Below are 15,100 nucleotides of genomic sequence, written 5' to 3'. Positions count from 1 at the left end.
CGGGCCTGGGCATGTACTGGCTTAAGCAGGGGGACACGTCTGGCACTGCAGGATTTGAGTCCCTGGCGGCGTAGTGTGTTACTGATGGTAGGCTTTGTTACTTTGGTCCCAGCTCTCTGCAGGTCATTAACTAGGTCCCCCCGTACGGTTCTGGGATTTTTGCTCACCGTTCTTGTGAACATTTTGACCCCATGGGGTGAGATCTTGCGTGGAGGCCCAGATCGAGGGAGAATATCAGTGGTCTTGTATGTCTTCCATTTCCTAATAATTGCTCCCACAGTTGATTTCTTCAAACCAAGCTGCTTACCTATTGCAGAGTCAGTCTTCCCAGCCTGGTGCAGGTCTACAATTTTGTTTCTGGTGTCCTTTGACAGCTCTTTGGTCTTGGCCATAGTGTAGTTTGGAGTGTGACTGTTTAAGGTTGTGGACAGGTGTCTTTTATACTGATAACAAGTTCAAACAGGTGCCATTAATACAGGTATCGAGTGGAGGACAGAGGAGCCTCTTAAGGAAGAAGTTACAGGTCTGTGAGAGCCAGAAATCTTGCTTGTTTGTAGGTGACCAAATACTTATTTTCCACCATAATTTGCAAATAAATTCATTAAAAATCCTACAATGTGATTTTCTTGATTTTGTTTTCTCATTTTGTCTGTCATAGTTGAAGTGTACCTATGATGAAAATTACAGGCCTCTCATCTTTTTAAGTGGGAGAACTTGCACAATTGTTGGCTGACTAAATACTTTTTTCCCCCACTGTATATATATCCTGTGTGTCTGTCTCTATGTTATATATATCCTGTGTATCCTGTGTGTCTGTCTCTATGTTATATATATCCTGTGTGTCTGTCTCTATATTATATATATCCTGTGTGTCTGTCTCTATATTATATATATCCTGTGTGTCTGTCTCTATATTATATATATCCTGTGTGTCTGTCTCTATATTATATATATCCTGTGTGTCTGTCTCTATATTATATATATCCTGTGTGTCTGTCTCTATATTATATATATCCTGTGTGTCTGTCTCTATATTATATATATCCTGTGTATCCTGTGTGTCTGTCTCTATGTTATATATATCCTGTGTGTCTGTCTCTATATTATATATATCCTGTGTGTCTCTATGTTATATATATCCTGTGTGTCTGTCTCTATGTTATATATATCCTGTGTGTCTCTATATTATATATATCCTGTGTATCCTGTGTGTCTGTCTCTATGTTATATATATCCTGTGTGTCTGTCTCTATGTTATATATATCCTGTGTGTCTGTCTCTATAGTATATATATCCTGTGTATCCTGTGTGTCTGTCTCTATATTATATATATCCTGTGTGTCTGTCTCTATATTATATATATCCTGTGTGTCTGTCTCTATGTTATATATATCCTGTGTGTCTGTCTCTATATTATATATATCCTGTGTATCCTGTGTGTCTGTCTCTATATTATATATATCCTGTGTGTCTGTCTCTATATTATATATATCCTGTGTGTCTGTCTCTATATTATATATATCCTGTGTATCCTGTGTGTCTGTCTCTATATTATATATATCCTGTGTGTCTGTCTCTATATTATATGTATCCTGTGTGTCTGTCTCTATATTATATATATCCTGTGTGTCTGTCTCTATATTATATATATCCTGTGTGTCTGTCTCTATATTATATATATCCTGTGTGTCTCTATATTATATATATCCTGTGTATCCTGTGTGTCTGTCTCTATATTATATGTATCCTGTGTGTCTGTCTCTATATTATATATATCCTGTGTGTCTGTCTCTATATTATATATATCCTGTGTGTCTGTCTCTATGTTATATATATCCTGTGTGTCTCTATATTATATCTCCTGTGTGTCTGTCTCTATATTATATATATCCTGTGTATCCTGTGTGTCTGTCTCTATATTATATATATCCTGTGTGTCTGTCTCTATATTATATATATCCTGTGTGTCTGTCTCTATATTATATATATCCTGTGTGTCTGTCTCTATATTATATATATCCTGTGTATCCTGTGTGTCTGTCTCTATGTTATATATATCCTGTGTGTCTGTCTCTATATTATATATATCCTGTGTGTCTCTATATTATATATATCCTGTGTATCCTGTGTGTCTGTCTCTATGTTATATATATCCTGTGTGTCTGTCTCTATGTTATATATATCCTGTGTATCCTGTGTGTCTGTCTCTATATTATATATATCCTGTCTGTCTGTCTCTATGTTATATATATCCTGTGTATCCTGTGTGTCTGTCTCTATATTATATATATCCTGTGTGTCTGTCTCTATATTATATATATCCTGTGTGTCTGTCTCTATATTATATATATCCTGTGTGTCTGTCTCTATATTATATATATCCTGTGTGTGTGTCTCTATGTTATATATATCCTGTGTGTCTGTCTCTATATTATATATCTCCTGTGTGTCTGTCTCTATGTTATATATATCCTGTGTATCCTGTGTGTCTGTCTCTATGTTATATATATCCTGTGTGTCTTTCTCTATATTATATATATCCTGTGTGTCTGTCTCTATATTATATATATCCTGTGTGTCTGTCTCTATATTATATATATCCTGTGTGTGTGTCTCTATGTTATATATATCCTGTGTGTCTGTCTCTATGTTATATATATCCTGTGTGTCTGTCTCTATGTTATATATATCCTGTGTATCCTGTGTGTCTGTCTCTATGTTATATATATCCTGTGTGTCTGTCTCTATATTATATATATCCTGTGTGTCTCTATATTATATATATCCTGTGTATCCTGTGTGTCTGTCTCTATATTATATATATCCTGTGTGTCTGTCTCTATATTATATATATCCTGTCTGTCTGTCTCTATATTATATATATCCTGTGTATCCTGTGTGTCTGTCTCTATATTATATATATCCTGTGTGTCTGTCTCTATATTATATATATCCTGTGTATCCTGTGTGTCTCTATATTATATATATCCTGTGTGTCTGTCTCTATGTTATATATATCCTGTGTGTCTGTCTCTATGTTATATATATCCTGTGTGTCTGTCTCTATATTATATATATCCTGTGTGTCTCTATATTATATATATCCTGTGTATCCTGTGTGTCTGTCTCTATGTTATATATATCCTGTGTATCCTGTGTGTCTGTCTCTATATTATATATATCCTGTGTGTCTCTATATTATATATATCCTGTGTATCCTGTGTGTCTGTCTCTATGTTATATATATCCTGTGTATCCTGTGTGTCTGTCTCTATATTATATATATCCTGTGTGTCTGTCTCTATATTATATATATCCTGTCAGTCTGTCTCTATATTATATATATCCTGTGTATCCTGTGTGTCTGTCTCTATATTATATATATCCTGTGTGTCTGTCTCTATATTATATATATCCTGTGTATCCTGTGTGTCTCTATATTATATATATCCTGTGTGTCTGTCTCTATGTTATATATATCCTGTGTGTCTGTCTCTATGTTATATATATCCTGTGTGTCTGTCTCTATGTTATATATATCCTGTGTATCCTGTGTGTCTGTCTCTATATTATATATATCCTGTGTGTCTGTCTCTATGTTATATATATCCTGTGTGTCTGTCTCTATATTATATATATCCTGTGTGTCTGTCTCTATGTTATATATATCCTGTGTATCCTGTGTGTCTGTCTCTATATTATATATATCCTGTGTGTCTGTCTCTATATTATATATATCCTGTCTGTCTGTCTCTATATTATATATATCCTGTGTATCCTGTGTGTCTGTCTCTATATTATATATATCCTGTGTGTCTGTCTCTATATTATAAATATCCTGTGTATCCTGTGTGTCTCTATATTATATATATCCTGTGTGTCTGTCTCTATGTTATATATATCCTGTGTGTCTGTCTCTATGTTATATATATCCTGTGTGTCTGTCTCTATGTTATATATATCCTGTGTATCCTGTGTGTCTGCTAATGCCTGTGGCAGCCAGTCTCTCTAGTGTGTTGAGACACTGTTTTGTTTCATTACACGCCCCAGATCGGTGGATCTGTGTTTTGTCAGGATGTGTGGTGCTCAGGGGAATGACAGGTAAAATCCCCTTAATGCTTAACCAGCACAGCACTACACAACACAACATACAGCACCTGCTGGCCCTCGCACTCCCTCTCTATCTCTATCTTCCTGCTCTCTTTACTGTACCTCCCTCTCTATCTCTCACTCTCTCTTCCTGCTCTCTTTACGGTACCCCCCTCTCTATCTCTCACTCTCTCTTCCTGCTCTCTTTACGGTACCTCCCTCTCTATCTCTCACTCTCTCTTCCTGCTCTCTTTACTGTACCCCCCTCTCTATCTCTCACTCTCTCTTCCTGCTCTCTTTATGGTACCTCCCTCTCTATCTCTCACTCTCTCTTCCTGCTCTCTTTACGGTACCTCCCTCTCTATCTCTCACTCTCTCTTCCTGCTCTCTTTACTGTACCCCCCTCTCTATTTCTCACTCTCTCTTCCTGCTCTCTTTATGGTACCTCCCTCTCTATCTCTCACTCTCTCTTCCTGCTCTCTTTACGGTACCTCCCTCTCTATCTCTCACTCTCTCTTCCTGCTCTCTTTACGGTACCTCCCTCTCTATCTCTCACTCTCTCTTCCTGCTCTCTTTACGGTACCTCCCACATAAGAAATATCTCAGTGACTTTCAATGTGGCACCGTCATAGGATGCCACCTTTCCAACAAGTCAGTTCGCCAAATGTCTGCCCTGCTAGAGCTACCCCGGTCAACTGTAAGTGTTGTTATTGTGACGTGGAAACGTCTAGGAGCAACAACAACTTAGCAGCGAAGTGATAGACCACACAAGCTCATAGAATGGAGCCGCCGAGCGTTGAAGCGCGGAGTAATGTCAGCACAACTGTTCGTCGGGAGCTTCATGAAATGGTTTTCTATGGTTGAGCAGCCGCACAAGTATAATATCACCATGTGCAATGCCAAGCGTTGGCTGGAGTGGTGTAAAGCTCGCCGCTATTGGACTCTGGAGCAGTGGAAATGTGTTCTCTGGAGTGATGAATCACGCTTCACCATTTCACTAGTCCGACGGACAAATCTGGGTTTGGTGGATGCCAGGAGAACACTACCTGCCCGAATGCATAGCACTAGCTGTAAAGTTTGGTGGAGGAGGAATAGTGGTCTGGGGCTGTTTTTCATGGTTCAGGCTAGGCCCATTAGTTCCAGTGAAGGAAATCTTAACGCTACAGCATACAATGACATTCTAGACAATTCTGTGCTTCAAATCTTGTGGCAACAGTTTGGGGAAGGCCTTTTCCTGTTTTAGCCTGACATTGCCTCCATGCACAAAGCGAGGCCCATACAAAAATGGTTTGTCGAGATCGGTGTGGAAGAACTTGACTGTCCTGCACAGAGCCCTAACCTCAACCCCATTGAACACCTTCGGGATGAATTGGAACGCCAACTGCGAGCCAAGCCTAATCGCCAAACATCGGTGCCCGACCTCACTAATGTTCTTGTGGCTGAATGGAAGCAAGACCCCACACCAATGTTCCAACATCTAGTGGAAAGCCTTCCCAGAAGATATAGCAGCAAAAGGGGGGACCAACTCCATATTAATGTCCATGGAATGAGATGTTTGATGAGCAGGTGTCCACATACTTTTGGTCATGTTGTGTATGATGGCCATGCATCGAATTTGCAAAAAATTCCTTGCTTTTTTGTTGTAAGCTAATTTGCTTGTGTGGCTGCCAGCCAAATAGCGAAATGTAAGTGTTAGTTGTCAGGGGTCTTTATATCAACATTATTGTGTTTTGAATGATGTATTTCTAATAACTTTTCAGGCTTTTTCTGGTATGTGTTTTCTAAGACCCCTTTTCCATCTGTTTGATCAGAAATCAAAGCACTTGCTTATTCCACATTTTTAGGCTGGAAAATTGTTTTTTATATGCCTTAATCTCAAAAAAATATAGATCCTTAGCTTTCATTTGACACCAGATTTGACATGCTCCTATGGACTTCACATGTTGGTGCTCATGGGTCCTTTTGCATGGAAATGACCGTTCTCTCTCTTACTCTCTTGCTTCCCCATCTCTTTCTGACCTGATCTCTCTCTCTCAGTTTCTGCTGTGCCTTGACTCTGTAATTCCTGGGCCGTTGCATGGCCTTGCCTCCCCACAGGGCAGAGAGATCAGCATGGATCTTGACTTGCTCATCAGCAGACTCACAGTGGTGTGACCCAGTTATAGCTGGAGCTCTGGGCCGCTGGTGCTCGCTGTAGGCTGGGCTGTTGACAAACACTTCTCTTCCTGTGGCTTTGCATGACTGTGTCCCTATCCAGCCTAAAATGGAGCCAGGGAAACGTTTCCCCAAAGTGCTTGTTTAGGATGAGCTTTACCTTTTAATCTCGGAGCCCAGAATTAAATCCTGCGTGTACGCTGGCCGTACTCATGGCTGTGGTAAACATTCATGAGAGACTAGCTTTACGTAGGCCAAAGTTGAACCAGTTGGAGCAGTGATACTGAACTGATCCTGAGGCAGAGCCTAGAGACAGTAACTCTAAACTTTCATCAGAGCCCAAAAGTGAGTTTTCGGTCATTTCAGGACAGAAGCCCTGAACATGACTGTGTTCAGTTAAGGCCTGCCAATGTGTGTGTGTGTGTGTGTGTGTGTGTGTGTGTGTGTGTGTGTGTGTGTGTGTGTGTGTGTGTGTGTGTGTGTGTGTATGTTTGTTGGTGCAATTGGCAGAATACTGCTGTGAGAGCCTGTTCTGGCAGTGAGGGCCAGGGGTCAATGAGGATGGATGTTGGGGACACATTTCGGTTCACACACACACCACAGGGCGTGGGTTGTATTAATCCCTCAGAAGCTGCTTGAGTTTAGCTGTTCTCACCATTACAGGAGGTCAGTGATCTGACATATCACCAGGGAACTGCAACTGATACTAAGTAACTTATGTCTGGGACTTGGACAATGGTGTACACACAGCCCATCCCTTCCGTGGGGAAATGTCTGTTGTTATGCTCTGAGTGTGTTCACATTCAAGCGCGCCTTATTCGGTTTCTGAGGATAAAGGCCGTGAGCTGTCACTGATCTGCTGCTCTGCTCACCGGCTTGTCTGCCCTCAGTGAGGGGTTAGACAAACAACCTGGTCCACCACACCACCTACTAAATACTAAGAAGACTGAATTGTCCCAAGACAACTATTTATTTGATCAATCATATGACTCTTCTTCTGAGGATTTTAAAGATTTCATTCACCTCTGTCTGTTCTCTGATGATAGGCCTGCAGCTACAGTTTGCTCATACCAATGACGATTATTATAAATGTGGAAACGAATTGGTCCAAGCAAGGCAATTCTCTCCCCCTTTCTCTCGCTCTCTCTTTCTCACTGTCGTCTCTCTCCCTTTCTCTCTCTCTCTCTCACACCCTTTTTCTCTCTCTTTCTCTCTGTCCTTTGTCCTCAGTGTTATTCATTGTTTGGTTTTGTCCATTTATGGGGGCTTGGAGTCACACAATGGCCTCGTTATCCAACATTCTGTGGCCCAATCAAAGTGCAACACTAGTTCCTCTGCCCAGGACACACAGTCACTCCCTCAGCACAGCCACCAGAACATGTTGAGTGATTGACGATACTGTTCTCTAGTTTGTGTATGTTTGAACGTGTACACATACACCGTGCTGGCTGTATGTGGAAATATGTGCAGTGTGCACATGCTGGGGACAGAAAACAATGTTACACAGAAGGCTAAAATGGGCTAGAGACAGTAAGCCAAGGAAGGCTCTTGACTGTTTCATGCCTTTCAAAGCCACTATCTTTTAAACTTCACATTGCATGTGTTCCTATTTCTTTCTCTATTTCTCCGCCTCCTCACTGCCCTGCTTGATATCCTCCTCCTGCCTGTACCTGTACCTGAGCCTGGCCACATCGCCACATATCTAAATAATGAGGTGTTTTGTCATGTTTACCAAGCCACAAGTATGAAGCGACTGCATACAAGAAGGACATTTGCACTTCAGTGTCTAGTCAGACATACAGTAGGCTAGTGGTAGATACAACGCATTGGGATTTGACTACAAGCCTTTCTCTCTGTTTCTGTTTTTGTCCCCGTCTCTGTCCCTGTGTTTCATATCTGTTTCTGTTTTTGTCCCTGTCTCTGTCCCTGTGTTTCCATATCTGTTTTTGTCCCTGTCTCTGTCCCTGTGTTTCCATATCTGTTTCTGTTTTTGTCCCCGTCTCTGTCCCTGTGTTTCCATATCTGTTTCTGTTTTTGTCCCCGTCTCTGTCCCTGTGTTTCATATCTGTTTCTGTTTTTGTCCCTGTCTCTGTCCCTGTGTTTCCGTATCTGTTTTTGTCCCTGTCTCTGTCCCTGTGTTTCCATATCTGTTTCTGTTTTTGTCCCTGTCCCTGTGTTTCCATATCTGTTTCTGTTTTTGTCCCCGTCTCTGTCCCTGTGTTTCCATATCTATTTCTGTTTTTGTCTCCGTCTCTGTCCCTGTGTTTCCATATCTGTTTCTGTTTTTGTCCCTGTCTCTGTCCCTGTGTTTCCGTATCTGTTTTTGTCCCTGTCTCTGCCCCTGTGTTTCCATATCTGTTTCTGTTTTTGTCCCCGTCTCTGTCCCTGTGTTTCCATATCTGTTTCTGTTTTTGTCCCTGTCTCTGTCCCTGTGTTTCCATATCTGTTTCTGTTTTTGTCCCTGTCTCTGTCCCTGTGTTTCCATATCTGTTTCTGTTTTTGTCCCCGTCTCTGTCCCTGTGTTTCCATATCTGTTTCTGTTTTTGTCCCCGTCTCTGTCCCTGTGTTTCCATATCTGTTTCTGTTTTTGTCCCCGTCTCTGTCCCTGTGTTTCCATATCTGTTTCTGTTTTTGTCCCTGTCTCTGTGTTTCCATATCTGTTTCTGTTTTTGTCCCTGTCTCTGTCCCTGTGTTTCCATATCTGTTTCTGTTTTTGTCCCTGTCTCTGTCCCTGTGTTTCCATATCTGTTTCTGTTTTTGTCCCCGTCTCTGTCCCTGTGTTTCCATATCTGTTTCTGTTTTTGTCCCTGTCTCTGTCCCTGTGTTTCCATATCTGTTTCTGTTTTTGTCCCTGTCTCTGTCTCTGTGTTTCCATATCTGTTTCTGTTTTTGTCCCTGTCTCTGTCCCTGTGTTTCCATATCTGTTTCTGTTTTTGTCCCCGTCTCTGTCCCTGTGTTTCCATATCTGTTTCTGTTTTTGTCCCTGTCTCTGTCCCTGTGCTTCCATATCTGTTTCTGTTTTTGTCCCCGTCTCTGTCTCTGTGTTTCCATATCTGTTTCTGTTTTTGTCCCTGTCTCTGTCCCTGTGTTTCCGTATCTGTTTTTGTCCCTGTCTCTGTCCCTGTGTTTCCATATCTGTTTCTGTTTTTGTCCCCGTCTCTGTCCCTGTGCTTCCATATCTGTTTCTGTTTTTGTCCCCGTCTCTGTGTTTCCATATCTGTTTCTGTTTTTGTCCCCGTCTCTGTCCCTGTGTTTCCATATCTGTTTCTGTTTTTGTCCCTGTCTCTGTCCCTGTGCTTCCATATCTGTTTCTGTTTTTGTCCCTGTCTCTGTCCCTGTGTTTCCGTATCTGTTTTTGTCCCTGTCTCTGTCCCTGTGTTTCCATATCTGTTTCTGTTTTTGTCCCCGTCTCTGTCCCTGTGTTTCCATATCTGTTTCTGTTTTTGTCCCCGTCTCTGTCTCTGTGTTTCCATATCTGTTTCTGTTTTTGTCCCTGTCTCTGTGTTTCCATATCTGTTTCTGTTTTTGTCCCTGTCTCTGTCTCTGTGTTTCCATATCTGTTTCTGTTTTTGTCCCCGTCTCTGTCCCTGTGTTTCCATATCTGTTTATGTTTTTGTCTCCGTCTCTGTCCCTGTGTTTCCATATCTGTTTCTGTTTTTGTCCCTGTCTCTGTCCCTGTGTTTCCATATCTGTTTCTGTTTTTGTCCCTGTCTCTGTGTTTCCATATCTGTTTCTGTTTTTGTCCCTGTCTCTGTCCCTGTGTTTCCATATCTGTTTCTGTTTTTGTCCCCGTCTCTGTCCCTGTGTTTCCATATCTGTTTCTGTTTTTGTCCCCGTCTCTGTCCCTGTGTTTCCATATCTGTTTCTGTTTTTGTCTCTGTCCCTGTGTTTCCATATCTGTTTCTGTTTTTGTCCCCGTCTCTGTCCCTGTGTTTCCATATCTGTTTCTGTGATTTGTTCTGTGATTTGGTGTATCGGTGTCTCGTCTCTGTCTGTCCCTGTGTCTTTTCCTGGTCTCTGTTGGTCTCTGTGTCTTGGCCCCATCTCTCTCTGTCTCTGTGTCTTGGCCCCATCTCTCTCTGTCTCTGTGTCTTGGCCCCATCTCTCTCTGTCTTTGTGTCTTGGCCCTGTGTCTGTCTTTGTCTGTCTGTCTGTCTGTCTGTCTGTGTCTTGGCCCCGTCTCTTTCTCTGTCTCTGTCTTGGCCCTGTCTCTCTCTCTGTCTGTCTGCGTCTTGGCCCTGTCTCTGTGTCTGTCTGTCTGTCTGTCTGTCTGTCTGTCTGTCTGTCTGTCTGTCTGTCTGTCTGCGTCTTGACCCTGTCTCTGTCTGTCTCTGTGTCTTGGCCCCATCTCTCTCTCTGTCTGTCTCGTGTCTTGTCTCTGTGTCTTGGCCCCATCTCTCTCTCTGTCTGTCTCGTGTCTTGTCTCTGTGTCTTGGCCCCGTCTCTCTCTCTGTCTGTCTCTGTCTTGTCCCCGTCTCTCTCTTTGTCTGTCTCTGTCTTGTCCCCATCTGTCTCTATGTCTTGTCCCCGTCTCTCTCTCTGTCTGTCTCTGTCTTGTCCCCGTCTCTCTCTGTCTGTCTGTCTGGGTGTCCCCCTGCAGGACTCAGGCAGAGATGGCCCATACATGTCGTGGCACTATCAACCTGGCCACGGCCCACATCGACACGGAGGACGCCTGTAACATTGTCCTGAGCAGCGGCGGTCGCACCTACCACCTGAAGGCCAGCACTGAGGTGGAGCGCCAGAGATGGGTCACAGCGCTGGAGCTGGCCAAGGCTAAAGCCATCCGCATGATGAACGACCAGTCTGGTAAGAAGACGTGTTGTTTAATAATGTTACGCTGAGTTAATATAAAGGGACTTCCCGCTGTGAGTCCTGTATTTGATTATTTAGACCATCATTGTGAAAGAGAGTTTCCCTTTCAATTTGTTTAACCTTTATTTAACTAGGCAAGTCAGTTAAGAACAAATTCTTATTTACAATGACAGCCTACCCCGGCTAAACCCTCCCCTAACAACTCTGGGCCCATTGTGAGCTGCCCTAAGGGACTCATTGTGATACAGCCTGGGATCGAACCAGGGTCTGTAGTGACACCTCTAGCACTGCAATGCAGTGCCTTAGACCGCTTCGCCACTCTGGAGTCCTGTCAGGCTAAATAAAGGTGGAGTAGATAGATTACTTTGCAGAGGAATGGGAGAAGGAGGTTATATCATTGTTTACAGAGAGCGGGTTTACGTATTGTGTGTCTTGTTGACAGGTATGTTAGTTTAGTTTAACTAATTCGCAGTAGGTAAAAGGTATGTCACTCACTTTATGGTCCAGCATGTTCAGAATGTCACTCTCTGTCCGGACAGACGGGCTGTGCTCTGGTCTCCAGTGTCTACTGGTTTTTGTGCCGGACGTTTTGGTCAACAATCTTACTAGAAAACTCTTTGGGGTCTCCATTGTGGCCACATGGGGGCAGTGTGGTCCTCTCTCAATAAGGAGGTTGGAACATGGAAGACAGACTACTACTGTATGCTGCTACCGTTACCGTGAGAACCAGCCGCTCATTCAGTCTCTTGACAACAGAACTCTCTCCTTTCCAAAAGGACTCATTCTTGTTGCTTGTGATTGGTGTCTGTGGTCAAAAGGCTGTGGGAAAAGCCTGGGAGGGCCTTTCTTCTTCACGTTTAAACATGACTGGCAGTAGCCCAACCCCTGCCTGCTCTAGTCTAGTCTACTAACTACAGTACACAGTGTCCCTAGAAAGACAGGCTATATATTCCCCTGACCTCCATTTTAAAGTCAGCTCTCTAATTTTAGAGTGATTGCGTGAAACGGGGAGGGAGGGGGGAGAGAGAGAGAGAATACAACTTATCACTCACAATTAGACAGGCACAGTTTTAACTGTGTGTTTTGTGTATTTACAACATTAGGCTCTAACCTGTGTGTTTGTGTAGCCAGCCCTGTGTGTTTGTGTAGCCAGCCCTGTGTGTTTGTGTAGCCAGCCCTGTTTGTTTGTGTAGCCAGCCCTGTGTGTTTGTGTAGCCAGCCCTGTGTGTTTGTGTAGCCAGCCCTGTGTGTTTGTATAGCCAGCCCTGTGTGTTTGTGTAGCTAGCCCTGTGTATTTGTGTAGCCAGCCCTGTGTGTTTGTGTAGCAAGCCCTGTGTGTTTGTGTAGAAAGCCCTGTGTGTTTGTCTCTGAGTGTGTCTAGTGCATAGTGTGGGTGTTAGGTCCCCTCAGTCTCAGGTGTGGTAATGGAGCCGTCTCTGCTGTCTGTCTGTCTGTCTGTCTGTCTGTCTGTCTGTCTGAGGCTGAGCCCAGGGTGGGTGGTGAGTACTAGACACCAACACAGCGCTCCCCTGTAGACTCATCAACCAGGCAGGAGAGGAGAGCCAGTGAAACTCGCCGTTCGCGCGACACACACACACTTAGAAAAAAGGGATCCAAAAGGGTTCTTCGGCTGTCCCTAGGAGAACCCTTTTTAGTTCCAGGAAGAACCCTTTTTAGTTCCAGGAGAACCCTTTTTAGTTCCAGGAAGAACCCTTTTTGGTTCCAGGTTGAACCCTTTTGGGCTCCATGTAGAACCATCTGTAGAAAGGGTTCTACATGGAACCCTACAGGGTTCTACCTGCAACCAAAAAGGGTTATTCAGAGGGTTCTCCTATGGTAAAGCCAGAGAACCCTTTAAGGTTCTAGATATCACCTTTTTTTCTTAGAGTGCACAAACATACACACATAGATAGAGACTCACACACAGATATAACATCAGTGGTCAGTTTATTAGGTACACCCATTTAGTACTGGGCAGGACCCACCTTTGCCTCCAGAACAGCCTGAACTCTTCGGGGCATAGAAACGTTGGTATCAAGGGACCTAAGGTGTACCGTTGACCACCAGCCTGTACCGTTGACACCAGGAAGGATGGACTCATGCTGCTTACGCCAAATCCTGACTCTGCCATCAGCATGACTCAACAGGAACCGGGATTCGTTGGACGAGGCAATATTTTTTCACTCCTCAATATTGTCCAGTGTTGGTGATTGTGTGCCCACTGGATCAGCTTCTTCTTGTTTTTAGCTGATAGGAGTGGAACCCAGGTCGCCTGCTGCAATAGCCCATCTGTGACCAGGACCGACAAGTTGTGCGCTCCGAGATGCCGTTCTGCACACCACTGTTGAACTGCACCGGTACTTGCTTGTTTGTGACCCGCCTGTTAGCTTGCACAATTCTTGCCATTCTCCTTCGACCTCTCATCAACGAGCGGTTTTCACCCACAGAACTGCCACTGACCGGATGGTTTTTGTTTGTAGCACCATTCTCGGTAAACCCTAGACACTGTTCAAGTTCAGCCAGGAAGGCTGGTCTGATTGGCTTGTCACTTTTAAGTCATTTTTTACATTTTTTACATTTGGATATTTATAGCTACTTTTTAAGTAAATACCTGCAGTCAACTTGTGCAATACGTTAGGAGATAAAGCAGATTGACTTCTTCATTTCCCCTGTCAAATAATGTTTCATTATGAACATTACCTCTGGTCCCCAGTCACTTGGTGTTTGTTTACAAGCACATGACGTTGAGAGACCTGAGTCTTGAAAGTCACTCACTGTTGTGCAGCACGCGCCAGGCAATCTAGTTACAGATTGGAATTCACAACTAAATGTTTGCCAGCTAGATAGCTTATTAACTGTTTAAAATGTGCTAAATGCTCTGCAGTAGTGCATTGGTTTGTTAATTTAGTAGCTAGTTAGCTATCTAGCTAAATGGTTAGCTTCTTCCAAAATCAAGTTTAGCTTGGTAAACGCAGAGAATCCCCTCCTGGATCAAGAGCCTTGCTCTTTGTGTGTGCAGCAAACTGAGTAGCATTTTTTAGTTACTTAGCTGGGATATCTATCATGCAAATATATTAGATCAGAGACTGTGTCAAATGTTCGCATCGCGCTCATTAGCATTTAGTTAGCATTCTCTATGGGATTTCACATGTACTTGTTAGCATGATGATCCTTCAGATTACAAAGGCTCAGTGGGGTTTGAAAATAGTGCCCCTTGTGTTCAGTGCCGGTATTACTGAATATCCTGGTATGGCACAAGGTCGGTTTGACAATCTGGATACCGCCCAAGCCTAGTAGTGTTTATAGTGTTACCTCCTTAGCACAGCAGGTATCCATGGTAGTGGTTCTAATGTTACCTCATCAGCATAGCAGGTATTTATATGGAAGTGTCATAATGTTACCTCATCAGCGTAGCATCAAGTCTCTCCTCCTCCTGTACTATTAACAAGCATGCGGAATGTCAATCACCTATTAACTTCAGCCTATGAGCATTGCACACTAAGGACATTCCACCACGCTTGTTGATTAACCTAAGGGCTCACTCGTGCAATAAACACTTCCCTTTCTTTCAACCAATGGGCATGAATCTAGGAGAGTATTTATATGTCAACTCAAACCTTGTGTCTCCCACTTGCTGTTTTGTAGCAACAGTCTTCCAGTGACTTTCCACCTCCCCACCAACTGAAGGCCCGTCATTGGATCCTCGTTCTCCCAGCGGGAGGGTTTCGATGCCAGCTGCCTAGCATAGGGCAACCTGTCATCAGCATCTGGTTCTGAGGAGCATTCCTTGGAGACAAGGCCTACCCCAAACTATTCAATAATATTCCAGATTATATTCTGTCTCTGTTGTCATTCAGTTAAGCCTGTCGCACTGCTTTGCTTTATCTTGGTCAGGTCGCAGTTGTAAATGAGAACTTGTTCTCAAATGGCCTACCTGGTTAAATAAAGGTGAAATACATTTTTAAAAGTACTTGATTGAAATATAGAGACACAGAGACAATGGAGTTGGCTAGATTTATGTTGATCCACTCGACCCTGGGGT

General features: G+C 43.1%; 1 protein-coding gene across 1 annotated transcript in view; it reads left to right on the top strand.

Moving 5' to 3' along the window:
- The window catches only part of LOC139410962 (oxysterol-binding protein 2-like), a 72,920-nt gene that overhangs the window by 6,880 nt on the left and 50,940 nt on the right, over window positions 1-15,100 (top strand). The window contains exon 2 of the mRNA XM_071156695.1: window positions 10,844-11,052. Coding sequence (XP_071012796.1) covers window positions 10,844-11,052 — 209 coding nt within the window. The remainder of the gene's footprint in view (window positions 1-10,843; window positions 11,053-15,100) is intronic.

The sequence above is a fragment of the Oncorhynchus clarkii genome, chromosome 6 (genome assembly GCF_045791955.1).
Source record: "Oncorhynchus clarkii lewisi isolate Uvic-CL-2024 chromosome 6, UVic_Ocla_1.0, whole genome shotgun sequence".
Classification (NCBI taxonomy): Eukaryota; Metazoa; Chordata; class Actinopteri; order Salmoniformes; family Salmonidae; genus Oncorhynchus; species Oncorhynchus clarkii.
This window is presented reverse-complemented; position numbering and strand designations above follow the sequence as displayed.